The sequence below is a fragment of the Trichoplusia ni genome, assembly GCF_003590095.1.
Source record: "Trichoplusia ni isolate ovarian cell line Hi5 chromosome 20 unlocalized genomic scaffold, tn1 tig00002260_group19, whole genome shotgun sequence".
Taxonomy (NCBI): Eukaryota; Metazoa; Arthropoda; class Insecta; order Lepidoptera; family Noctuidae; genus Trichoplusia; species Trichoplusia ni.
The window spans coordinates 1-21,251 of NW_020799820.1; the positions used below are offsets into that span (position 1 = coordinate 1).

The window sequence follows — 21,251 nt, forward strand, 5'->3', positions numbered from 1 at the left end:
TTCATGAAAGATGACACATACAAAATAGATTAATTCATACTATAGTTTTAGATAGGTATACCGATTTTATGTCCCATGGGATCATTTTCGATATATAGGGGCGGGCCCACGGGCAACAGCTAGTATTTCATATTATTACTTTTTACTAAAACAATTGTAATGCTAATAATGTTTTTGGCCTATAAATAAATCTGCTACCGAATTCTCTGAACGATTAACATACATATAGGCATGGGGATAGAAGGGTCAACATAATATCTATGCAGGAGTAGGGAGAGGGGGAAGAGGAGTAAATATATTGTGTAAGAAAAAACTAATATCCTAAACAAAGGTGGAGGCATAACAAAGGTAGTGTTTACATTTCTTATCCGGCTTTGTATTAACTTGGTACAGTCAGCGACATAACGGTTACACTATCAGCTTTGACTACATTTCTGCAATCGTTAACGTTAATAAAAAACGCTACAATATACGAAGATGACAGTTGAAATAGGACAAGACAGATAAAATAAAAAAAACTTATCGTTGGAATTATTAAAAAATTACAGTAATATTATAAATGCGACAGGCATATGTGTGTCTGTGTATGTTTGTTGCCTCTTCATGTTCATATTATAAAGCTGAACAGATTGCAATGAAATTTGAGCTGACACCTTCCACAGACACGTAGGCCATCTACAAAGAAATAAATAATAATAACTACTTTAAAATGGGGTAATTATTTTGCACTTTTATCGGCATACAGTCGGGGGCAGCCTGATATAATACAAGATAATCGATGAGTAAATAATTACGCACTTTAAAAGTTATTATAACTAATAAGTAGTTATAAATACAAATGTCACTTTGTTCATCGATTTCTGTTGCTGATATTACTCTGGTCTTCCGTTCCTTAGTCCTTGTAATAACACAGGCATCAAGAAAACACATTAGGTACTGAGTGTCCCCATTTATAATGTGCAACGAGGGACGGACATCACATGTGCCTTTATTAAATATTTACATTCATCATTCATTCATTCATCATCAGCCTATCGCATTCCACTGCTGGACATCGATAATATTTACATAACACGATATTTTACTTTTTCGGAGAATATAGAAAATATTCTTGAAGTTTAAACAAATGGAGTTAAGTAGGAATATGTGTATGTTACTTGAACATGGTTTGATTTACTTTAAGAATAAAACAGTTGTTGTTTTGCAGGACAATATACTTTTTTGGAGGACCCTTTTCGTTTGCACTATTGCAAGGGTATAAAAGATGGGAGATAAAGACCAGAACTAAACATAAGATAAAATATTAAATAAATGAAAATCTCTTGGCTGTTGAAGCTTTTACCCTGCAACTTTTGAATCGCTTTACCAATTTTTATCAAACATGTCAAAGAACACTCGCTCATATGTAATTCACCTTTAATACAAAGCATATTGAAACCAATCCGTTCGGGCGCTACAGACAGGAACAGAACAGGCCACAGACGGGAAGATAGACCAAAACGACAAACTTATAATTCCCGTCTTTTTAGGGTTACAACATATTATTATACAACCCATAAGAAAACAAAATCGAATCGCCTCCGAATCGCCAGACCTAAAACTCCTCACAATTCGTACCTCGGAGAGGACAAACTAATAAAACGGCGGACAAGGGGAAGGCAGAGACGCGACGCACGTTATGTTAACCGGACGTCACCCCTGGTACAGTCGGCAAGAGAAGTCGCCTACATATTACATGTTATTGTTGAATAATGTGTACGTTTAGGGTTGGTATCAGGGGACTAGTATAGGTTGTATGATAAAAGTCCATATGAAAATTTTGTTAATATAATCAGATTTTTTTTTAAAACAACTCCCGCACTAAGATATTTTATTCTCTGTATCGCGGGGGTTTTACAAACATACAAATCACAAGACACCCAGATTCAGAACAAGCATGTGTGGATCACACAAATGCTAGTCCTACGCAGGGATCGAACCCGCGACACATAAGACAATATTTTGAATATACTAGTTGTCAAACCAATTTTGTTACCTAATACAATATCTCAGTAGTTTTCAGACCTCATGGTCTATCACCACGTCTTAGAGTAATATATTTTTGTCGTGTTAGCGTGACAGTGTAATACACGGCGTAGAGCGGTATCTCTTTCCCACACCCGCAACGATATTACTTTAAGTCGCCCCCGAAGATTGAGTTAACTGACTTCTGTTGTTGACCATATTGTGACGTCACGAAGTACATTTAGGGTAGTCCGAGAATTAATAAAGTTGTTACATGGAAGTCTTCGTGAGGTCTTTACTATCCGGAAATATGGTGCACTTACCAGCATGGCGACTGTTGTAAGCAGTTGAGGAAAAACAGTCTTACTACTTATATGTGTGTGTCAGTTTTTGACTATAGCTGTAATATTTTATTCCATAAATATTGTTTAATCAATAAAAATATACAACCGACTTCAAATCAAAAACTACTCAGCCAAACTTGGTGACATGAGCCAAACTTTATGAAAACAAATGACAACTGAGGTATAGTTGTCATTTGTTCTCATAAAGTCAAATAAAAAAAACAACAAAATCGGTTTTCACGATCCAAAATTCAGAGAGTGCAACACAATTTTTTTTTACAAAATACAGACGAATTGTTAATCTATGTTAACGTTGGAGGTTAACACAAACATAAACGACAATGTAATTACGTCTAGGGTTTGACGGTCTATCAACTCCTAATTGAATAGGCCAATCAATCAATAATTGACACCTCCTATCGCGAACATAATTACCAATTACCCGATGATTAAAACTTCGAAACCTCGACGACGCTTCTAATTATCCAACAAATCTAAATAAACACAAAATTCTGAAGCAAACAAACACTCCGCAAAACCGCTTAACAATTTCAATAATTTTACAAACACAAATGTAACTTTTCCAATTTTGGTCGGCCCCGCATACTGAGCATACATCAATATCATGAATATTCATGCGCAGGCATCGAACCGTGTACTATCACGCGGCTCGCCCATGTTAACCAGATAAATACGTCTTGTACAAGGGATGGAGTTTTTGGGATACATCTGTATAAGTATGTGGAAATTTTGTGTAAATTGGACCAAGGGGAAAAATTATGAGATTTTGATATCATTTTTCATATAGGAAAGTTAATGTAGTCCAAAAATATCCTTAACTGTACTATTTCTATGTGCACTTACTTTTCAATTTGTGGTTACAGTGATCCTGTATTTATCCTGTCAATCTCAATTGCACTCCACACCTCAATACTGAATTGGTATTGTAGTGAATTTCCCTGTATTGCACAGCCAATTGAATCGCAAATTGATACACCTAATACCAAACTAAATCAATTACAGCAACGGGCGGGCAGTCGATACAATTAGAATTGTACATCCATATTCAAACCCAAGATCAGATACTGGAGATATTATGTTTTCATTCATCATCATTCCCCTGCCCTTATCCCAATTATTTCCATGCTTTTCGATCAGCCGTCATCTCACAAGGAACATACACTCTTTGCAGCCATATTGTCTTTCACACAATCCATCCATCGTTTCTTTGGTCGTCCTCTTCACCTATATCCATATATAAATTATGTTTTCATTGTTCCAAATATTTAATATCACAGATACGTGTTCACATAATGTTATCAGTATCCATATTTCCGTCGCTTCGGCTTGATATAACAAATGTGACCATCTGTCACGCTGCGTGATATATGCAGGCGACGTGACGCGCGCCGTGTCAACTATCTAACTGACTGACACTCGATTATGTGTATCTTTGAGTGTTATATAAATATATTAGGTTTTACGGGAATGTTTTGTTTTATTTGAAATACATCTCTACTCTTGGTTATTTTTTTTTAATATTTTCAGACTAGTATTTTTTAGAAAATCTTCTTTTAGAACTTACTTTAGTATCTTTCAGAGAAATTGAACACTTTAAAATGCGATGACGCAATTCCACACCATCAACAACTATATTCATTCTGCATTTAAATACTCAATACTCAATAATTTATTGCGTTCCATAATGTACTTGAAGGTCTTAAAAATATACAGAACCATTAAGGAGATTCCAGTGAGTTTCAACTTTTTTTAAATCATTGTCCTACACCAGTGTAAACTGTTGGGTTATAAATCTGGTATTCACAAACCAATCTTTTCGTCTCGTTCCCAATGATTTGGGGTCCACGCTTGCACAGACCAATCGAAAACTATTTTGGATAACAACAAAATATTTTGGTTTCCATTTGTTTTTGATGTCACGAAATTTCGGACAATTTAGGCAAGAAAACTGATGTTTCACGAAAAAAACAGGAATAATCGTCAAAATATTTTAAGAAAACATTTTTAAGTTGGTGAAAACTACAATAGAATATATGTAATACTCTCCGAGATTAGGACGTTTATTCAAACAGACGGAGCAAGGGGATTTCACTATGTGTAGTAAAGATTGTTTGTAAAGGCTCAAATGCAAACATTCGCTTGGGAGTACAGTCATGCGCGCTCTGCAAACAGGAAGAATCGCAAAGGGTTTCGTTACAGTAATATCATCTTTTAACTGTCCCAAGACACATTGAGGATCTTTCAATATATCGGAGCAAGGAACCTATTCAAAATATTTTCGTAGCAACCTCCTTTCTCATTGAAAGGAAAGTGTTAACACAGAACAGCGCATTAATTTCATTCTTAGAGTTTGTGTGTTTGGTAAAATAAATGGAATTGATTCTTAAAATGTTTTTCATCGATAATTATAATTTTTCCTGTGTTATTTTACAGTCCAGATGATTAACCAGGATATAATTGTTCCAGGTCAACGGCTCGTGGGGTCTGCCCGCGTTCGTCTGTGACGTATACATAGCGATGGACGTCACATCGTCCACGTCCAGTATATTCAACCTCGTCGCCATATCTGTTGATAGGTAAGTACCCTGAACAACTGTATGTTGTGCAACAGACAGAAATTTTGAGACTATTTAAGAATTCAGGGTTAGCTCAAGAGCTTTTTTTTGTCGTGAAATTACGTTATGTAGATTTTGAGGAAAATGCACTTTAACTTAAAGGTATTATGAACCGTAAAAAACTACTTAAATTCACATGTGTAAAGGTTTTTATAAAAACATCGAAATAGTGTCGGTTTTTAAAATCAAACCAAAGGCTTACAAACAAAATTATATATATACATATATCTACCGTAAAAATTTTGCACTGCCTAGGGTAGCTCATATTATCTTAATTTTATATTCAGATTCTTAAACGGCCTCACGTTTACAATTTAAATGTTATATAGCCAAACCAAACAGGGAAGCAGTAATATAAGAGGATCAGACAAATATTTGTCCCATTGGGGGTATAGCCCACAATCCTTATCAGAAAGCTGAGCACGTAAACTAACCTTTGTGTGTAAAGGCCTGTGCCCTGCAGCGCGGTCCCGGTCACGAATGATACTGGCAGATGTTTGTGAAGCGGCTTTCAGACTTTTAATGTACATACCCAGTATCCATTGCCTTTGAAAAGTATTTGCTAATAACGTGGACTTGAAAAGGTACTCTTTCAGGTAAAGGACGGTTTATCCGAAAGTGCTCGGAAATTAACGTTGTTACCTGGATACTTCCCTTACAAAGGGCTTTTACCTGAAAAATCGGAGGTTTATAAAACGTAAATTTAAAAGATAGATTAATAGATCAGAGCATATTTGCCATGTAATGTGCTATAATTGTAAAATGATGCAACGATTTACTCACGCGTACTTATCGGGATTGTCCGACTCGGCAATTTGACTAGCGACCACGCCGCGTCACCTCATTATTAAGCACTCCGGTTGGGTCCGAAACTAGTCTGGCAAGCCCAGTTGCAAATTACAAGAAAAGCTATTGCTCTACAATGTGCCATTAATTTGTAAAAATAAAAATCTGATCTCGGTTTTATATCCAACCAGGTACATCGCAGTAACTCAACCAATCAAATACGCGAAGCACAAGAACAACCGTCGCGTTTGGTTCACCATTGTCCTGGTCTGGCTGATCTCCGCCGCCATCGGCGCGCCCATCGTGCTCGGCCTCAACGACACTCCCGACAGGAACTTCGACGAGTGCCTCTTCAACAGCCAGAACTACGTCATCTACTCCTCTCTTGGTTCCTTCTATATCCCCTGCATCATGATGATGTTCCTTTACTATAATATTTTTAAGGTGAGGTTCATATTTTGCTGTCTGTTAATTATGTCATTTTTAATTCTCGTCATGTGTCTAAGAAAAAGTTATATAATTATATTAATTTATCAAATATTTGGCTCAGACAGCTAATAAAAGCAAATAAAAAATATCTTAGTCGCAAGAAAGATTATCACAAATTAATTCATAATAAAATTAGAGGCTTATACGCCTTCTGGCCGAATTCAAACTACTTGAGAATGGATCTAAGTCAAGTCATATTCCTTGTAATTAATTCACTTCATTAAATCGAGACAAATTAAATCAAAACTAAGCATAATAATTCCAAAGCTAATCATAATACATAGTGTGAGGCAGATGTGTGTTGCGTAACATAAATGTAACATAATTTGTCTCGTGGCACATTTAGATCATCCACAACTTACTCTGGAATTGCTATAGTTCCCAACAAACAAACCGAACTTAAAATAAACAAACTTTGCCAAGAAATAATGTTTGTCCGACTAAGTTGGAACATCACGAATACGCGATATAACCTAATGTAATTATAGACAAAATTCGCTCCAATGGTGAAGAAGATTTTCAAAATTCTTACATAGATCTATTGCAATAAATCAATTATAGTTGTTTTGGAATGCACAGTCCATAAAAAATCTCATGTGAAGATATTGATTATAAAATACAATAGCTATAATCATCAATTTCAACAGGCTTTAAGAATACGAGCAAAAAAGCAGAGAGCAGCTAAAAAACCTCCAGTATCTGGTGACCCCACTACTGGAGCCACTACAGCGGTGGTGATAGAGAATGTTGCGCAGACGAGGCGGCTGGCGGAGACCGCACTGCATGACGACAGACCCACTAACACTGGTTCTGGGAGCAATGAAGACGATCATGAAGACAGGTATGGAATACCGACCCTTACAGATGTATCAGTTCATAAAAAATGTAGACCTAACATACGTTTATGTCTCTTTGATATTGTGTATGATAATTATGTAAAAAGCTGCAAAAATGTTTTAATCTAAATAACGTTGGCATGAGTCTAAAATTATAGCTTCCTGAATCATATTAGAAATTCAAGACCAAAAGATTCACCAAAAACATACAAAAATTACTATACACATTTTTATAGGTAAACAATGAATTTCATATTCTGGCCACGGGAAAATGTACACAAATAAATAAAAGGGCCTAAAAAGAAAAACCAATAGCAGTAAATAATAAAACTCTGACCGCGGCTGGTAATATTATAAGACATGGTATAATTAATGAGCACAGTTTCCTCGTGGGTACCAAACTTAAACTGCTAGATTAGCTGAACTTTTTTGCGTCGATGGACTCAACTTTTGTCCTTAACGATGTTTTGGTAATTTACTAATTTTGGATTTGTACTGTTTCTTACTTAGTTGTGTTGTGTTCTTAATCACCAGTCAGTAATGTGTTTTTTTTTTCACCATTTTTCTCTACTACTTACTTCTACTTCTTTATGTTTTGTTTCCATATAACTTTATCATAATTTTACGAAATGAAACTCAGAATAAAATAATAGTAGCAATCGTTTAAATTTAAAATTTAGTATTATGTTTAATTGCCTATTATTTTCTTTAGATATAATATGGACTTGTTAATAAGATAGTTAGAAGATACCGTCTAATTTAAATAATTTCATGCCAGACAGTTCTATATTAACAAAGTCTTGTTAATCCATGTTACCCTAAGCATTGCGCTTAGTTCAGCTAATGCCTTCTCTCAGGCAACACTCAATTATTCCTCCAAGTTCTTAGCTGCTAGTATTTTCTTTAAAACAAGATCTCAAATTACTGAAAGTTGAGTTTCAATTACCGTACCTTAATAATAAATGGCGTTTGTCTAGCACTGAGCCTGTAGCTCGGGTTTGTTGTAATTTGGAAATTAAATTCTAGTTACTCAAAAAAGATATTTCAAAATTTCTTCCAAGTTTTTGATATTGCGAAATAAATGGTTATTTATGAAGCAGGCAATTGTAGGAAGATTTAAATGGTGCTTGAGTTAAATTTTATGGACGGATAGCATTATCCTTTCGACTTTCAATCCATTTTTTTTTTAATGAAGTTGTTTGATTAAAAGTCAAGTCATTCTTCCTGTTCACTCATATTATTAAGGCTCTAATTTTTGGCTCATATTCGAACGATATTTCTGTTTAAAGTTTATTTACCTTGGGCACTAAGGCAATATAATACTCAGTTTTTTGGTTTCAATAATTTTGGACATTACTTGGTACAACATCACCATAATCAGTCAACCATTAACATAATCAGTGTTTTAGCCTTAAGCCCCGTTTTTTCAACTGTAATAGATTAAGAAGTCATGTAAGTTAATTGGGGCAGATTGGTTTTGGTATCGAACAGCCACTTAATCATGAGCTGATTCCGCGCCACAACCTGAGGCACTTTGTTGAACCAAACTTCTCTCTTCTTTCGCCTCTTTTAAGGATAATATACTGCAACGGTGATAACAAGGACCTATTAGCATTCGCTATCCTTTGACCTATCTGTCAGTCCTTTATCACGATATGTCCAATAACATTGTACTTTTTTAAACAGTTTCGACAAGCGGTCAGCGGACCTGGAAGCAGATGCTGATGACTGCCACGTCATCCCGAACGACAAGTCAACAGAGTTTATGCTGGCCACAGTCGCCGAGGAAACAGCCAAGTAAGATAAACTAATGAAACAATAACTAGAAGTACATTTAGCAAGAACTTGAGAGTACCTAAAAGTCTGAAAAGTTTCAAGACGCAAAATAGACAAATTTGGAACTATGTAACTTAAATATGAGTAGTGCATGTTTACAAGGTGAAGCCTCCTCAACCAATAGATACTCCTCTGTTAAATAATGTGGAATGAAGTTGCTCTTTATCATTATAATTAATCAACATTTCATTAAAAAACTTTTAATGATGAATACTTAATTTTCTTTAAGACATTGTTCCAATTGTCCGGCCTATGGTGTAAATGATAATCCATTAATCACTTGAATGTCTGTTAGGCTGTTGTTGTACCTAAAGCTAACGGCGTATGATCGCGAGATATTCAAACAAAACGGATCATCAAGGCATGTAAAATAAACAAAAATTCTGAGTCCATGACAGAACATACCTATTAATTTACATTTCAACAAAAAAAATATTACTAATACAAAGTTCCACTTAACAGCTACATATTAAAATTATAATTATGACGCTTGAATACAAGCAGAAATGTGGAATCTTTAATTTGGGTTTCATAATTAAAATTTTAGGCAGAACTTGCGAAAGATCTTTCTAATTAGCTTTTAACCAAAATAGTATTTTAGCCTACTAGAACCAAACTTTTGTTGAAACAACAAAGCAAAAATCCCAATTAAAATTAAAAGGATTACAGAAAAAGATTTTGAACCCTAAAATTAAATATTCTGCAGCACGCCCCGTTCCTTCCGACTTGCTTCATGCCTACAGTGTGACTCCGGCCTTATTGTCCCAAGTAATCTCAAAATTTCAACGGCTTCAAAAGGATTTCAAATGAAAGCATCTACCTATTTGTTTATTTGGATTACGAATTTAATTGGGAATTTAATTTTCTCCGCCAATTATATTTCACTCGCTTTCTCTACGTGCCCATGGATTTTCGCATGATTATGTAATAGAAATCTATAGTGTTGTCTCCTCTCGAGCTTCTTTGATAATGCCATGTCTCAAACAATATTTGGCTTTCAGACAAGGACATATACCTACGCCTTTATATTAGAGTTTCGAATAAGTGCCATGTATCTGAGGTATGGAAATGTTTGGTAGTTAGAGAAGTATGAGAGACCAATATACCTATGTTATATAACGATATTGTGTTGAAATACACTGAAGAAAACTTATAAACGCAGTTTGTTACCGCAGCATGAACATAAAGGTTTTACCAATGGTTTTTCTTAATCAGGTCGTAATAATGTAGAAAAACTATCGCACACATACTTGCTGTAGTAATATATTAAATAAAAACTAAACAATCTGGAATCTCATGATGTTAAGAATGATCTTAATGATATTCATTTTGACGTCGATTGAGTTGCAACAGAGATTTAGCGTAAAACTTCTTAATTATTACACATTAAGCTTCCAGTAGTTTATTGATTTTAATATAAGACGTTGGTGTCCCAGAATTAAACCAGGTAAATTCCGAGGGTGCTTGGCAGTAAATAGGCACCGCTACCTAAATTTGGGTGTCGTTAAAGTGACTGAAATTAGATTAAAGGTAGAAGTTATGTCAGCGGGTGTGTTCGTAAGATTCCAGAGTTTTATGACTTCAGTGCTGAAGATTCTTTTGACTAATATCTAATAATGATGACTGAGGGATCTGAAATTTAATTTTGAGGATATTTTTATTACTCTTGGGCAACAGTCATTCTAAAAGAGTACCTACTTCCTTTTTTCGAAAATATGTAATGTATGTTTTGCCTATGATAACAGTTTTTTTAAACGACAAAAACACTGTTATAAAAACAAAATGAACTATTAACAAAGAAGAGGTTAAGACCAGTGCAATAAAAATACAATTATTTTCACACAGTACTCCAAAGAGAAACGTCAAGTGCCAGCCAATTCCCGACCCAAATGGGAACAACGACTCAGGGTACGCGCCTTCCAACCTTGAGGACACGATCAGGGAGCACGTGTCCCCTCCTGGATCCCCAGGAATGAAAGACGCCACAGTTCTGAAGAATATGGGCTGTGATAGTGCCAAGTGGAAGAAGAATGGGAAGACTACGAAGCTGTCTGCAGATTCCAGGTACCGGCACAAAACAAAATTTTGGATGTAGTAATGGGCGATTAAAAGTAATCTATTGATTTCCTGCACATGAGTTGTTATTTTAAAGTTAACGTCAGAAGAAAAAATGGAAGTCAGTTATTTAAATAAATTCTCTCATTAATTAATTTTTCATCCTGTGTTAATTAAAACTTTCTCTTAGCCCTTGGATGAAAGTTTTTATTTTGATTCATTAAAACTATCAACTTTTGTAACACGACTTTTAAATGCCACTTCATTTGCATGTTGAATAAAATATTATTTTCCACTTCACATTAGCGTAATCTTATGGTAAATAAATGAGTAAAGAATATTTTCTTCTCTTTTAGAAATGTGTCTTTAGCTCTTCGCTCGGATGATGACGTGACAGCTAGTAATTTTGATCTTCGAGATGGCTCTGGGTCTAAGAAAGAAAGAAAGGCGAGTGCAGCGACTGCTCGCTTCACGATATACAAGGCAAATAAGGCCAGCAAGAAGAAAAGAGAGAAGTCTTCTGCTAAAAAGGAAAGGAAAGCTACTAAAACTTTGGCCATAGTTTTAGGTAAGTTGATAGAAAGGTATAGTTTAACCGAAATATTTCCACAAGTAAAAATAATTTCCCCATTGGGAAAATCACGAGGTATCCAGTAAAAAATAACTTTCTTAAATACATTTGTATTCCCAAAAGTTTGAGAATTCCAAATGGCAGTCGATTCATAAAATCGGAAATTTGCCACGTAAATGAACTTCGATTTCGTTTCTACAAGTACTTGTTGTTTATTTATTGTTCATTTACGTGCAAGTTACGTCGGCTTTTGATAAAACGGAATATAATCTAGAAAGAGCACTTATAGTAGCAGTAACACTACAAAAAGACTGAAATTTGTGTTCTGCCAGTACAGATGTTAGATACATTTTATCTTTCCAGGTGTATTCCTCTTCTGCTGGGCACCATTCTTTACGTGCTCTGTCCTCGGAGCCATCTGCGACAAGGTTGGCCTGTCCTTTGACCCTGGGGTCACGGTCTTCATCCTCACGACGTGGCTCGGCTACATCAACTCGTTCCTCAACCCCGTCATCTACACCATCTTCAACCCTGAGTTCAGGAAGGCGTTCAGGAAGATACTCCATTGCGGCACCTAGCCCGTGGACTATTTGGTCGTCTTCACACAGTAGATCTCGATTCGTTCGGAGATTCGATCCTTTCATATTATTGTGGATTATATTGGTATCATAAGTAAATCACTTCTTATCTTATCGAATGTTTTGATGAAATTATCATAGCAGCTTAGCTGAATGGTATGGCATCGAATTATGAAAACCAAAATGATCCATAATATATTTGAAAAATCTCCAACGAAATGTAGTGTTTTTCGTTTTCTAAGAGATCTACTAGACGACCAAATTGTACAAAAATGTACACTCCATATAAACTGTTTATAATTTAATGTGATAAATCAATAACGTGTCATGTGTTAGAAGTAGAACAATAGCATATCATGTGTAATTAAAAGAAATTTGTAATTTATAAAATTATAACTTATTGTAAAAATGTATTGGTATTGAATAGCTTGCTTATAGCTCATATTCTAGTCATCAGTATTATATGCCAAAGAATCTAGAAGCGATGTGACTAAGCTTTAGTTATTTTTAAGGTTGTGATTATTTTAATTTTCCAATTTGTCGCTGGACGTTTTTTTATCTGTAAAATACTGTAATTGTACAATCGACACCAAAAGTATTAGATATTATATTAAAATGATATTTTATAATTAAAATACTTGTATGTATACCACAAAAAGACAAAGTAGTGAAATAATTAAGCAATCCAAAGTATAACTTTTATTTCAATTTACCGAGCCTCTAGAAACTATAAGTTTTGACTAAATATTGTTTAATTGTATAAAATATTGCTGTTCTATACTCCAACCTATTAATACTTCTTGGTAAAAAGTAAAACTATTATGTGTTTAGTTGGCACTTGACTCCATGGGAGAAGGTATTAACTAATGTCGATCAATCACTTAATTTTATGTCATCTTTGTCTTGGGCTGTCTCTCTCATACCAAAGAGTGATGTAGAGACGGATAGAAGTTAAAGGACGATATGAAATTAAGTGCGGGGCCTACCTAAAACTGTTAAGGTCTGCAATTATCGCACTACACAGTGCAACACTGTTTCGTAACTATGTTACTGTGAACGCCGGCATATTAGTAAATCTTAAGTTTTACCAATAGATCTTAGGGTTTACACAAAAGAGTTCGTAAATGGAAGAATATTTTAAAAAATAACGAGCTTTTACCTAAATCTTGCGATTTAACTAAATTTTCATCATAATTTAGATAAAAAGCAAGATTTACCAAGTCAATCCACTATTTCACTTGGTAAATCTATGGTAAGTTCTCTGTGGTAAGTTCAAAATAATTGATGATTGGCAAATGGTTCGGATTTTTACCAGTGAGCGTTGGTAAATCTTAAGATTTATCGTAATTTGGCCTTCACAGTAACAGCTACAATAATATTGAAGCCGTGGTGGTAGGCCCTTACGATTGTAATGTAAGTAAAATTGTATTTTAATTGTTTTTCTCTCGCCTTTTCCGTCCACGCGTTATTCCCCTCTCACCCTATAGTTATTTAGTTGTAATAGATATATAATAATGTTAGATAAACTTAGTTGTACGGATGACAATGTCGACAGACAATGCACTGCGAGATTTGACATGGTAGAATGTAATTAATTGCCAAATAATTTATATGAATGAAAGAGATGGCAGCTGTGATGATTGAGACAAAGATACTCAAAAATCTCCGATCAGAGATTTTTAGCCATCCCCTTACAACTGGTATAAGCCAGTTGTAAGGGGATGGCTGGAAATATTTGTTAATGTACATTTGTTATATTAATGACAAAATTACTATTATAATATTAATTTCTGAACGCTAACCGACGTCAGTGTTCCGTTCGTTCGTTCTTACCGAACTAGTCAATCGCTGCTCATACGAAACACTAGTGGAAGAAGACTGGTCTTTGCTCAGCTATGGGCCATTACGGCATACGGGATAGTATTAATAATACATAATTACTTTTAATTTACAGATTCTGAACGATGCAAACTTATTTTGATTAGCAAAAACCTTGTCCTTTAAAGCCAACTTGATTTTTAGGAATCAGTTTTACTATCTCAAAATATCCTTGCAAAATAACAATTTTATTTTAACGTGAGTCAAAAATGGATGTTGATAACGTTTAACTATTTGTCGATTAGTGGGAAAGTGAAGATATTACATTATTAAGACTATGACGGGCATATCCATTACAACTTATTTAAAGTAAAAAGAAAATCTTAATCATTACAGCTGCCAAATATTTAATAGTACCTACCCATATATCATATCAATAATTGATTTTAAGAATAAACTAGCTCATTATTTTGTAGCTTAATAAATAGCACTATAGAAGTATTTGTGGCAATCAATGATCTTCCAGTATTATGAGAATTTAAACTTTCCTCCCACTTAGTATAGAAAGAATCTTTCCTTTATTATTTTTCTTTGAACTCTTACACTTAAGGTATTGAATCCTTGTGTCGCGGGGGGTTCCACAAACAGTGACATGCACTAAGACACCTATTTATTTTGTCCTAGCCATGCCATTTCAATACTAAGGATTTGGTTGAAAAAATATGATTTTGGAAAAATCTGGATCTCATTACGAAGACTCAAATAATTATTTTAGTTCGGAATAAAAGTGAATCAAATCCTATTTTATATTTAGTCTCTTGTAACTTTATAGTCGTAAATATTATTAACATAGAATGTTTTTTTTGCGGACTTCTAAAGGTGGATTTTCTCAATTCGTCGGGTTTTTTTTTGTTTTTAATGATTGTTACTTCAGAACTTCAGATTGTAGGAACCGGTTAAAATTATTTTTTAATTTAACACGAAATAGCTGTAATTTTAAGCATCATGTTTGGCTGAAAGTTTTCATTTGAAGTCCGTTGTACGTGTTTATTGTTAAAAAAATATTATCCTTGTTAGTAAAAAAGAGTAAGATCTTATTGAACGTATCGTTGATACTGTGGAAGCGAGACGCCTCTGTAAATTGTGTCGTGCAACGTCTTATATCCACTTACTATAAAAGGGTGGTCATAGGCCCTCGGTAAAACTCTCAAATTCGTTTGCTTAGAAGTAAATGAAATTAAAATTGATTTGAAAAAAATCAATATTGCCAGCCACAACATTTTAAAGTAATATTATTCTGATGTGGATAAGAGAGAGGACTCTTTTACCTTCCCTCTGTCAGACATCCATAACCACATTATTATTAGTTCAAGAGATCATATGTTGGCCATTTTTTTTAAGTTTTAGAAAAAAAATTGTTTCCAATTCCACAGTATTAGTAATGTACAAATCCTTGTATAAAAACCCACGCAAACGATGTAAAGTAATTTTAAGTTGCTCAACTAATTCTTGTGTCTATCGGCTCAATGTAAATTTGTTTAAGCAATATTATTAACGAAACAATAATGTTATATGTCTGTCTGTATCCCTAGATGATAAATGTAAAATTGTACATACAATGAGTGTACATGTATTGTAACAATCAACAGGGTTCCTTGCAAGAATCCATGCATTAATCGTTTTACCATACTGTTAGATAAAAAGTTTAAATAAAATATAAATATATATAAGACTTTTTGTCTATAGATGTACTATAATTATAGATAGAGATATAAATAATGAAATGTTATCCAGTTTCGGGCTTAATAGAACAGTTTAGTAATTGCAAGGTAGAAAAGTCTTTTCTTTCACTTTTCTTTTAAAAGATGTTTCTTTGAAAATGTAAATATCGCAATAAGTATTAGTGATTCATTTGTTGATCTGTTTTCTATTGCTGTGAGTGTCGTCAGTAACAATATAGCTGTCAGTATGTTGATGAATTTAACTCTTGAATTTCTTTTTAATAATATTAAAAAAATATAATTATAAACTTTTTGTTTCGCTTTGTAAAAGTATTCATAGAATATGTTTCATCAATAAAATAGCAGTATCAGTAACACATAAAATAAAAGCAATAAAATATAATAAATAAGTATATTGTTATTGACTGTACTCGGTGTGGAGTGCGAGTGTGTCGCGGGACAGACCCCGCGAGTAGCGTTTTAACTTTCTATGCGAAATTGTGATGATGATTTAAATATATTCTGTTTTTACAAACCATCGTTTTATTTAATGCCTTTGATCATAAAAACCTATTGGCTTTACCCAGACGATTACAGATTTTAACAACTGGAATAAACAGTGTTGTTTTTTGTCTAGCCTGTTATACTGAAGTTAATCTTGATCTAGATAGCTACCACGATATTTATAAAAAAACGATTTTTCTTCCGAATGCTTAAACGAACTAACGTATATAATAATGACTTAAACTATCATTTATGCACAGTTGTAATCTCTCAAGTAAACTAGATATATAAAAAAAATCTTAAGTTATCATTTTGCTCATCATTTACATATAGATAAAAATCAAAAGAGAAAGTAACAAGCTACTCAACATGAAGACGAACATTTTATTTGATAGTTGAGTCAGTAAATATGTCTCGCTACACCCCGTCTGTGCCACCTCTGCCTACCCCGGGGAAATACATCCAAGTCTGTTATGAATACAAAATACTCAAAACTTTTGGTCGCGCGAACTCAGAGAATTCCCGAAGCGATCAGAAATCTGAAGGAAATATGATATGCCAGTGATTTTTATCTGAATAATATCACTCCCCAAGCTATCGTTTTAGTTGAAAACATTGCTTTATTTCGTGTCATAGGTGAGGTTACAAATACAGAAGTGGTTTGTTAATAGTAATCCTTTCAAATCGTCTTTTTGATCTGACTTTTATGGTGTTTGAGAGAGATAGTCTTTCATATGCAAAGTTAATTGCACGCTGACGGTAAGTTCCAAAATGGGAGTGATATGAAGATTCGAGTGACGTTATTGCGACGCACGCTATTTCGAAAAATATTTACGATTAGTGTGGTACGCCAGTTCGAAAGTACATTAAGGCGAAAACGTCAAAAAATTTCTTCGTATCGAAATCCATTGTTGCGAATATCCTATTCCCATCTGAATTTGTCTGGGGATCGGAGCATCTATAGGAGCATCCTAAGTAATCAATTATATTAAATCTAATCAAAGCTTTAAATATCGAAACGAATCTACACCCGTTGTACTAAACCAATACATAATCATTAAGTTTTTACAAAATGGAGGTTAATTTTATTCTCAGTTGAGTCGCAACGCTATGGCAGTAGCAACGAAGTCTGTCCATTATAATTATAATATCCATACAACTTTCCAGTGTACTTGTAGCATAGGAACAATTAGCAAACAAAACGGTATCCAATCTATTAGCATTTCAATAAAGATACCTCATGTATCCCTTCAGTTATACAACGGGCACAATTATAAATTAACAACTTAGTTAACATACATATTAGATAGAGATTTAGGCTACAATTTACACCCTACCCTCTGGGGATTACGTCCCGAAATTGTCGCATTGTATGGAAATATGTAGGTATACCTAATGCTAGGGTCTGATTTACAAGTCTTTAGTGTATGGAGTTCAGGAATTGAATAGAAAGGCCTAGAATCTTAATTTAGGTTTAGGCTTAACTATAATTTTGAAGGCCTTGTAACTAAGCCACAACAACGCAAGTTGATTGAAGACAGGTAAAACTACTAAAATCGTAACTTATGATAAGGCATGCTAAATTATGAGTGTTGGCTATAATTTATACATCTATGATTTCCATGCCACGGGAGTTTCAGTACCTACTGGTTACAAACCACACTGAGTATATATACGTGATTCAGTAAGTACCTACTATGTCTAGACTAACGTGACAATTGACATTCTAAATGCGCTAGGAAAGAATCAAAAACTTGCTGAAATCACACCCAATGGAATTTACATAAGTTAGAAAAATTTGAAAATCAATTCAAATCAAAATTAAGTTATCTGAGATAAAACGAGAAACAAAATCATTTACAGATTTCCACTATCTTTTATTTGATAACCCTATTTGAGGTCTAATGTAATTATTTAGAAATCGATTACTCATTCATCTAATAGATGGATTACACAATTTTGTGAGGAAACTTTTTTATTTGTGATTAGGAAGTTTCTTCAAACACTGACTTGTAAGAAGGTCACAGTATATTAAAAGTAAATGGACTCTATTAAGTAAGCTCATGATTAATTTGCCGGCAAAATGAGTTCTTACGATAATATCACGAGTAATTAACTAAATAGGTTGTTAGGTAATATTGTCCTGAAAGATATTTCTTTATGTTTAATTTTGGATTTGAATGCTGCGATCAGATAACTGATAATTGTTCCAAGCTTTATTTAAAAGTGAGATTGAACATGGAACCTTATTTCATCGGAAAATGGTCAGCAAACTGAGCAAATATAATCAGGTTTAATAGTGAGTAGTAAAGATTCTGTCGCTATTTACTTTGGCAAAATCAAAGTTTAACACAGTGATAATAACGAGTATGTTATTATGCATAATTGCGCCAGCCAGATCACAAACCATTTACAGGAATAACAAAGCCATGGAAAAAAATGAAGTAGTGTTTATTCACTGCTTTATTTTGTTTCTGACGACGACAAATAGTAACCTAAATATCTAGGTACAATAAAAGATATATCAACCCTTCAACTGTCCACCATACAAACAGGTGTAATATGAACTGATAGGTAATTGTGCACGTGTTATATGTGGCTTATCAGAGCTAATACTTGGCATTGTAGGCGACACAAAGCGGCTCACACTACCAATACACTTTTATATTTTGTGAAGGTCTAAGATATAGGCGACAGCGGGATATGGGATATGCCAAAAAAAAATACAATACAGTTTAAATTGAGGGATGGACAAGGAGGTTTAGATGGATGAAGAGGCATGAGGAAGAAACACCAGATGATAGCGGTCAGCAAAGCTATACAGTCATATAGCGCGTCATAGCATGTTGTTTCACAAGGCAACAGAGAGGCTTCAAAAGTTCTTATTAAAAAATTAGGAATATATTGCTCAAAATGCTTTCTAGAGCTTTTATTATTGTAATTATTTTGAAAACGAAACCTTTTGTCATGAACATTGAACATTGTCTGAGGCCTGGTAGCACATTTTTTTCTTATCGATAAAGGAGGTTTCTATGTCAAATCAACTACTTTTATAACCGTGACGAAAAAAAACTGAAGTATGATATTTGCCTCGTTTGTACAAGTTCATCTGTATCCCGCTCTTCTTTCAACTTAAACCACAGGACACCACAGATAATGGGCGAGTTGTCTCGAATCCCGAAGTCAATTCCCGGCATATTGTCCGGACAGAAAAGGCCGGTCTGATCCCCTGAGACGCCGCTAAATGTACTTTTAGACAATTTTATTAGAAAATGTCTTCAAGTGGCTCTATTTAACTGTGTAGTGAAGTTGCAGCTGATAGCAGGTTCAATGGGATTCTATATCTGATTTATTGGCTGATATTAATAGTTTAGGTTTTTTAATGCTTTACAATCTGAAGCAGAGCAGTACCTACTGCCCCGCTTCTGCTCGGAGTATTCTTAAAAACCTAGCGCATGCTTTTTTGTGAATACAATTGATATTTTATTAGGTTCAGGTTTAACACATCTTTAAAATTTCAAGTGTGTCTAGAAAATACATGACATCCCGTTTGTTTCAAAAGATCCAGGGTAATCACCTTCAAACACATTTGAATAAAATAACAGTTACAGTTGCTCCCGTCATTATTCAATTGCAAAATATTAATAGCTTTGTCAAATATCTTAATAAAACAATCTCTCATCCGTCCACACGAATAAACTCATCTGGAGTTACGAAGCCTTGAAAGCGCTCGTCAAAATATTCAAGCATAACTATCTGCCGGCTGCAAATAAAAAAAAATACAGCATTGTCACAGCAGACTCAACTTTCCACAAATTTAACTTCCATCCACTTTCAGTGAGCGAAATAAAGCGCGCTTATTCAACGAGAGATGCAATTTAAAGTACTGCACAATTCCTTTCAACTATTCTTCAACTCCCACCACTGCACGCTACGGTACCGCTCAACAAATCCCCATCCATTGATGACACAACTTGAGAACAGCTCCCCGCGCTCCTTATTAAGCGCGCAATAGATTTTGTTACGTCGACTTCAATCGCGATATGAGCTAAATGAACAGAAGTGCCAGTTTCACGGAACGTAGGTATAAAACGAAGGAGCCACAGAATAAACTCAGAGTTAAATCGCCCTAAGAATAAGTGGGCAAAGAATAAAATTAAGTTATAGTCGTGAATAAATTGTGGATTAACTTGCTTGCTTTGCTGGGAACAGATCTAGATTTGCGGTAACTTAATGTTTTGTGTTTCATTTTCAGTGCACTTCCACTTGAAGTGTAATTGTTGATTAATATTTTTAGCTGTTGTTGTTTCTCATTTGTGCTAATGGCGGAATATTTTCTTATTTGTTTGCTGCGTAACAAATGGTTGACGTTTATTCGCGATTGTTAATATTTGGAAACCCTGTTTACATGCATTCAACTAAACCTTTGCTTAATTTTCTTTAGCGTTTTGACAATTGTATTTATCTAGACCAGTCCTCAATCCAAATGCTTGAGTTGAAGTAAGAAAGTAAGAATTTATTTCCTATTTGGGATTATATTACAGTTCTATCAAAACGAAACCTTGCATTCACCCAACCTCCTTTTTCTTTCCAATATTTCTCTCAGAAGCTGACCTGCATAGGCACAAACACCAGCTCCAATACTTTAGGCATTGCTCCCGACAATGCGCGCCCAACAAAAAGACGATGAAAGAGGCGCATCTTCCCGCTTGATTTGAACCGAGGTGCCGTTGAATTGAGCCTTTTCTTCTCCATGCAGATAATAATCTATAGAGAAATGGATTGAGGAATTTTAAAACGCTTTCCCAAAGAGATTTTCCTTCCGGGTTTGTGAAGGTTCTTAATTATTTGAGTGCTTAGTTGCTTACTTGAAACTTTATTTAAACAGTGAAAAGGAACAAAAATGATTGATTATGTAATATATTTTAGAATAGTATTGATTTTATGCTTTTTTTATCTTTTTTTAAACAAGTTTTTTTTTACAATTTGCTTATGGAAAACATTCGATTACTTAAAATAACTTATAATTTGCGATTTAATTATATTTCCATAAACGATAACTTGTCAGAGCAT

General features: G+C 34.3%; 1 protein-coding gene across 1 annotated transcript; it reads left to right on the forward strand.

The window, feature by feature from the left end:
* Positions 1–4,826: 4,826 nt before the first annotated feature.
* On the forward strand, positions 4,827–13,020 carry LOC113506611 (dopamine D2-like receptor; the record flags this gene model as incomplete). Its single annotated transcript, XM_026889448.1, has 7 exons — positions 4,827–4,945; positions 5,962–6,214; positions 6,907–7,100; positions 8,782–8,892; positions 10,777–10,995; positions 11,343–11,554; positions 11,921–13,020. Coding segments are annotated over 7 exons (1,323 nt in total), but the record flags the coding sequence as incomplete, so codon positions are not given.
* Between the last annotated feature and the right edge of the window lie 8,231 nt (positions 13,021–21,251).